Source organism: Phalaenopsis equestris, unplaced genomic scaffold (genome assembly GCF_001263595.1).
Source record: "Phalaenopsis equestris unplaced genomic scaffold, ASM126359v1 Scaffold000885, whole genome shotgun sequence".
Classification (NCBI taxonomy): Eukaryota; Viridiplantae; Streptophyta; class Magnoliopsida; order Asparagales; family Orchidaceae; genus Phalaenopsis; species Phalaenopsis equestris.
In genome coordinates, this window is record NW_018165325.1 from 21,826 (window position 1) to 29,725 (window position 7,900).

At 34.1% G+C, this 7,900-nt stretch overlaps 1 protein-coding gene across 1 annotated transcript in view; it reads left to right on the forward strand.

Moving 5' to 3' along the window:
* LOC110032202 (WD repeat-containing protein 70) overlaps positions 1-7,900 on the forward strand; it is a gene marked incomplete in the record, with an annotated part of 21,112 nt that overhangs the window by 244 nt on the left and 12,968 nt on the right. Inside the window, 3 exon segments of the mRNA XM_020735752.1 lie at positions 21-204; positions 6,768-6,980; positions 7,070-7,270. Coding sequence (XP_020591411.1) covers positions 21-204; positions 6,768-6,980; positions 7,070-7,270 — 598 coding nt within the window.

Sequence of the window (7,900 nt, forward strand, 5' to 3'; positions counted from 1 at the left end):
GGGGTGATGGGCCCGCGCCGGCCGCCTCCGTCGTCGTCCGATGCACTCGATGCGGAGGAGGATGAGGAGGAGATGATCGGGCCTCCGCGGCCACGAAATGGTGCTTCGGATGATGGATCAGATTCCGACTTGGATGACTCGCCACCGAATGATAACATTCGAATTCCTCTTAGCAACGAGATCGTGCTGAAGGGGCATTCAAGGGTATGTGGAAGAATTCTCTTTTCATTCGAATGTTTGTGCTGTTTAACATAGCAAACAATGTTTTAAGGCAAACTAAAAGTAGCTCACAGTAAATTGGCGGTGGATAATTTATTGATTTTAGCTGATTGACGTGTTAGAGTTGGACTCAGGGACTGTTTGTTTCATTGTTATTTGAATTCCATTGCTATCTCGATTGAAATGTTACTTAAATTATGGTGTGTTTTTTTAATTGCTGGTTGTTCGCTCCAACATCATTGTTATTTTGATCTTGCCATCCCGGCTGTTCGTCTTCTTGAATTTATTTCCGTCCAGACTCGCAGTCAAATTTAAGTAATGGCTGCTTCAGCTTCAAGGTTTTTTGGTGTTGTGACATTCAAAGTGTTTCTGTTATCTTAAACGTCACAGTTATCTGTGGAATGCTATATGCTTGATTCAATATTTTCACCGTAGGAGGTTCAGTGTCAACGGAATTGTTACTTTTTGTTTTGATTTGTCATCGGAATCCAATACTTCTGTGGTAAAAACTTGTATTCAGACCACAAGAAATTGATGTAAGCTCAAGACAATCTCATCATTCCTTGGCAAAAGAACAACCTTTCTAACTTACTCTATAACCGTTTGGAATACTTATTTTTTCCTCTCATTTTCAGTAATAAATTTTCCCATAAGAGGAATATAAAGCACCTTCCAACTGTAGATCAAACAATAAAAAAAATTCATAAAGTTATGAAATTTAGTAATGACTCAATATAGAGTGGAGTATTGGAACTAGATGCTAGAACTCAATGATAATGAGATCTCTGGGCTGTATCTAGATGTCCCAATAGTAGGGCATAAGGTTCAATTATAAAATTTCTTAGGTTTTAGTGACGTCAATATGCCACTCAATTACTGCCAAAAAATCCATTTATAAATTTGTGATTTAGTGTTGTCAACAAAGCAAACAAGTGACATCTCTTAATAACATGGCACCCCAACAAATGCAATGAACCAAATATTAATCCACGATTTGGTTATTTTTGAAGTTTTTAATTTATCTTTAGAGAATAATTAATAAAATAGGCATTCTCCTGTTTCTATTTCATTGCTTTTTTTAATGCCTTTTTATGGATTGTTATAAAATTGGTTTGTTGTATTAAAGTTAAACTTGTGAAATTTGCTGGGAGGTTTGTAATTTTAGTTTAGGGAGGGATCTTGACCACACCATGGAGCTTCCAACGTTGCTGGAGTTGAACATACTTGTGATAAATTTGACATAAATTTCTAGGAATTGTTAAAAATCTTGCATTATTCATGTTTGATGATATTGCATTTCAACATGATTTGTGTGAACTCGATAACAAATTCTTTGACAATTAATTTCTTTTGTCTAAAACTCGGCAATTTAATGAAATCTTTTTGTCCAGCAATTTGTCAAATACGTATGTTGCAATTCTTTTTTCATATTTTGGCATGCGGTAATCTTGTTTTTTCCCTGGTAGTTATAGCTTCTTTTCATATCTTCCTCTTATATGGAGGTGCTTTCTCCAACTTGTTTGACACATGCTTGATCTTGTGATCAAGTTAGTCTTCTCTGAGCTTGAAACTCGCTCCACTGTAGGCTTAGAATCAATAGAGTCTTTGAGATTCAACCTTTTTCAAAATCTTCAATGTCCTCCTTCACACTAAAATTTTGATATTGTCTTCTTGGCTTATACCCAAGGGTGATATGGCAAATATCTCTGCTATATAGGTTTCATCATATTATCCCATGTGCTAATATATGAAGTTATGCAGCTTTGGAGAGTCCTTGGATGAGAAACACAAGCGACACAAGGGCATTATCAACAAGTAATTGGATGATCACGTCATTCTCATAAATAAAAGGGCATCACTCTTAACCACACCCAAAGAAGCAATGGACGAACCGGCTACCAAGCTAAGTTTGAGAAGAGAATAATTTTAAATATCTATTTACTAAATGATGTCAAACAACATAGAATTTTATGAATATTTATAAGGCTTGCATTATTAAGGTCATTTAATATCCATTGGAACATAATATTTATTTATCTCTATCCTCTTAGCTGTCCACTTTCTCTTTTTTTTTTTCCTTCGGCTAGTGTTTTCTCTCTCTTCAAGCTTTGAATCTTGGGAGAAGCTCAGATGTGGCTCCCATCATGTTGTAACCCCAAATGTGATAAAAAAAATTCAAGAAAGACTAATGATGGGGCTTTGCGTACATCTTGCATGCATTTGACATAAAATTACCCACAAAAAGTGATTAAAAGTGAAATCAAGAATCCTTCTTTTTCCCACTTTTCTTCTTAATATTAATATAAAGAATAGAATGATCAATGATATGATAATAAGTTTTCTTCTTAATCATAGCAATGCTATCTATTTTTTGTTCCTCTGGTCATAACCCTTATAATTGGTCTTTTTGTTGCAAATGCCGGTGATGCCGCGGAAAGAATAGAAAGATCAATGATATGATAATAAGTTTATTTATTAACAATTGCAAGGCTATGCATTTTTGTTTCCTCTGGTCATAACCCTTATAATTGGCCTGTTTGTTACAAATGGTGGTTGCGTTGCATCAGTTTTCCCCACTTTTATTTGCTGCTTTTTTAAAATTATTTCTCATATGGAGTTGCTTCTCTTCAATTTGATTGCCATAGGCTTTATCCTGCTATCACGAAACTATTTGTTGTACTTGAAAACTAACTCTAACTTATGTATCCATTTGATAATGTCATTAGGATTCCAACTTCCTGTGAAATCTAAATTGTCCAACTTCAGGCCAAATTCTTGTTGTTGTTGGGTAGAGATGCAATTCCTCAACTAATGCTTCATTTGCCATTTGATTGATATTATCTTCCTCTTGCCTTGTTTTTCTTTTTCAGATCTGATTGGGTATTCTCCACACTCCTTTTGTTTGTAAACCACAAACAATTGTTGTAGTCATTTGGTTTTATGTTGCAGATATGGTGAATCCTTGAGCAGGGTGTTGGCAGCTGTTCCAAGGCAGCATCCTTGACCTTGGCCCTGATATCAAGGTGAACCCCAAGTGAACCAAAATATAAGTGGTAGCTGATCTTGATGACATGTTGAACTCAGTTATGATTAGACTCACAACATGAATTCTCTTCACCTATGGCAATAATTACGATATCTAAAGACTTCGAATTCATCATCCAAAATAAAATTATATTAAATCGAATAGTGGTCCTATTTATGGTCAACCCCACCCAGCTTCCTTTATGTTGAACAATAATTAGAGGAAATTACAACTCCATCCTCTATTTTACTATGAAATTTTTGCATCTCTATTTTTTCCATGTGATGTGCTCACGAAGTAGAAGAACGAACAAAATGAATTTATTTTATTAGGGTGGTGATCTTTATGATAATCTCGATTCTTATTTTTTATGCTCATTATCCATATTATGGTCAATTCAAATGCTCTCCTATAACACCATGTTGACTTGGTAGTGAAAGACTGACATGATGGTATGTCTGGAAATAAACATTATTGCCAAAATAGTACCCCAGTTCATATTATTCATACTTGTCATGATACTTATGATCTCAGTCACCCTAATTATTATTGATCACGTCATACTTCGTTTGAAACACATCATGAAGAACCATCTTTCCCAAGCTATACCATTTATGTTAAAAATGCCATTAGTGTGGATCACATGATGACCTCATGCATTGTTTGAAATTTCATGTAAACATTTTTTAGATACTCTTACTCTTTGGATTAGTTTGATTTGGATTATTTCGTGGACAAGCCATTGTTTGATCATGAATCACTGGACACCGTGAGGACTGTTTGTTGTCAATTTTGAATTTTTATTATAGATCTAAGCCAAACTTTGACCCATTTTACTTTTTCAAATGGTTGTCCCTTTTATGTTTAGCTATTACTTTCTTGCTGTTTTTAGAATTATGGGTCTTTTTGAGGTTTTTTTCATTGCTTTACTTTTTCAAATGGTTGTCCCATTTATGTTTAGCTATTACTTTCTTGCTGTTTTTAGAATTTTTTTCAGTAATGAATTATTTTTTACAACTAGATTTGCTAGTGTGGTAATGCTGCTTTGACATTTTGAAAACGAAACCATTTATAATACTTAACAAGAGTTTCTAAAAAAATGTTCTTCCCATAACAGCTTTACAGTTATTTGTACAAATAGTTAAAGCTGCCCCAAATGTGCCCTAAGCTTGAGTTTAAGATGATATCATAGCATAATGTTGTAACTCTACTTGATATCACACTAGAATTTAATGTTGAGTATGAGTTTGAAATGCCTTTAATAATTGTTATTTTCAAACATTCAGATTCAGATACAGATTGTTTCACATATTGCCGTGTTATTGCCCATTTCATAACTTATTACTCAGGTTGACTTTGTTCGATGTTTTCATTGCAAGAATATTATGTGCTTCTTATTTTATCTTGCTTAATCGCATGATGATTGGCAATGCTAAGAGCGAAATCCACTTTTGCTTTCATATAGTTTCTTACTATAATTGTCATACTCGTTTCTATTCTGCTTTATCAACTACGATATGTGCATCTTCAAATTCTTTGTAGGAGAGTTTCTTTTAGCATGAGTGAATTGATGCAAGGCTATCACTACCACAGGTTCTTCTCCATGGAGATCATCACTATGTTTCCATCTCAAATTAATTTTTAAACATATTAAAATATATTGTTTGGATTCTTTTTTATTACTATATAAATGATGCTTTAGGATTTCATTTAACAAGCAGAGTCGAATACAAAATTCTTATGCTTCTGTCCCTTGGCTCATGTATAACTTGCCCAAGTTATCCTCGAACTCAGTTCTCAACAAACCACCTCGTAGCAATTCCATCATTTATTGTAGGAAGGTCATGAAAAAATTTTGTAGGGTTTTTTTTTCTTCAAACATTTGTGTAAACATTGGAACCCTAAAATCAAATATGATGCAACTAACGCAAGGGTTTGGTGGTGAGGGGGCGAGGGACTGCTTAAGTGCTTGATTGTTGCAAAAGGAATAAAGCAAAGCACATAATAAGAAAAGTTGGCATGGGTAGATGAAGTTGTAGAGGGTAATTGTAATAGGTACACTTGGAGGGGACTTGGGTGTTACATCCAAGCAGTAAAGTAGGATGGAACTCGTGAAAAATAAGAACAATAAGCAATAAAATAAATCTTTTTTTTGCTTTCGAGAATTAATTGACGCGGCAATGACTTGGTGGTGTAAGGCGTTGTGGGAACTGATAACGTACCTTTTCTTTGAAAAAACTCGCGAGAAAGAAGTGACCTTCTTCTGAATGTGTTTTACTACTCTGATACCAAGTGATCACATGTAAATAGCAGGATCAAAAAATAGGGGAGCAAAAGAGCTCAAGTTAAAGCCAAGAAAGAAAATAAAGAGGATGTTGGGACATGAATGAATGAGGTACCATTCCTTCGAAAATTTCTTCTGGAAAAAGGAAGTTGAAGTTTGCCTTTGGTGTATGATTACCCGCACCAACTAGTTGTGGAGGGAAGGTACTTGGCACCAAACTAGAATAGGGAAGCCGGCAACATTAATTGTAGGATTGGCAAGAGAGCTGGTGCACTACGCAATGAAGAGAGAACAGTTTTTTTTTTTCTTAAATTTCATTTGCCAATAATCTTTTGAAACGTTTACATACATACTACCCAATTCTTATGTATTTACAAATCTAACGCCTATAATTTAGTTTTTATATTTATGCCACCCAAATCTTTCATATCACATAAAAATACCACCATTTTAACTTTTAAAAAGTGAAATACACAATTTTATGCATATTATGTATTTAAAAATTGAATTTTATCTGTTAGATATGTAAATACAGAGGAATTGAGTGGTCTGTATGTAAATCTTTCTAATATTTTATTTGACGGGCATGTAAAATTAGTGTTGGAGGGTTAGAGGTAGCAAGATAGAACCTAAGGTAAAATGAATGTGAGTTGTTTAAAATGTTTTATAAAGAATAGATTTTAACTCCTGAGGCAAAATACGCAACAAGAATAATGAAAAATGAAGATTCTGACTCTAATGAGTTAGGAGGTTAATGATGATAATGATTCATTTAGCACATCTTATATCACGAGTACTAGCTTCTTTATTTGCAAGAGGGTCATAACGGTGATAATACTATAATATATTCTAATGCATGAAATTGAGCATAACATAACATAAACATGACAAACTAATAATATTCTATGGCTATCTCATTCATTTTTAGCTTGGAAGATATTGAATCCTTGTCTTCCCCTTGAGATGCAAAGGCCGACACCACTAGGCTACATGCTTAGTGTTTATACATCATAACATTTTATTATTGTTTGATGATGCATTTTTCTTCAATTGTTTTCATTTCTACCTTTTCCAGGCTTCAAAATTAAATTTCTTCCACATCCATGTTCTGGGAAGAGTGCTGGTGGCCTGGAAATTTATTAGTTCATTTACAAGACAATATCTCCAAACTCAAATTTTTCTTAAAACTTGTTTATTTCCGTAACATTTGATGGTTCACATTTCTCTTATTGTTTATAGATTGTCTCAGCTCTCGCAATTGATCATTCTGGATCGAGAGTGCTCTCTGGAAGTTATGACTACACTGTAAGAATGTATGATTTCCAAGGAATGACTTCCAAGTTACAATCATTCAGACAGTTGGAACCTTTCGAGGGACACCAGGTTCGGAGCATAAGTTGGAGTCCCACATCAGACAGATTTCTTTGTGTAACAGGTTCAGCACAAGCTAAGGTGCCTACATTTGGCTCGTATTAATCTTTGGATTGTAATTATTTTTATTTTCATCGATCAATCATCTATAAGCAGGAAATTAATTGCAGATTTATGATCGAGATGGACTTACTTTGGGTGAGTTCATTAAGGGAGATATGTATATACGTGACTTGAAGAACACCAAGGGTCATATTTCTGGCTTGACTGGTGGAGAATGGAATCCCAAATCCAAGGAAACTGTCTTAACTTCTTCTGAAGATGGTTCTTTGCGAGTATGGGATGTAAATGACTTCACAAGTCAAAAACAGGTTTGATTGGAACTTGTGTTATTGGGTTATGAAAGTTTTGAACAGACATTTCTTCATTTTTTTTTGGACAATTTGATTCAGTTTTAAAGTTAGTATTTCAAATATCGGTTTTGATTGGTAAAATATTTGATTTCTGGGTTTTGGATCGGTTTGAGAATCACAATTTTGGCAAAACCTAAAATCCGATTGAATGGTAATAAAACACATTTCACAAGTCACATTTTTAGTTCTGCCTGTCTTCTCCATTCAAGCTGCCATGAAAATAACTAATTATATTTCTAATTATTATTTTTAGTAATTCTTATTGCTTATCAATTATATAATAAAAACCGCATAATATATATGCATCATACAAATAAATTTTAAATATAACTAATTTCGGTTTAATCCAAACCAAATTGAAATAACCGAACCAAATTATTGTTCTTTCTGCATTTTCTTTAATCGGTTTGGTCCAGATTCCTAGATGTTCAAAACCACTTGGTTTCACAAATTTGTCATCTGAACTGTACCCGCCGCTCAATGCACACCCCTAACCTTTTCAACACGTTCTGTAATCCAGTTACATGGGCATGCCTGAAATAGCAAAATTGAAGCATATACTCGATTACAATATTTAATTATCCGATT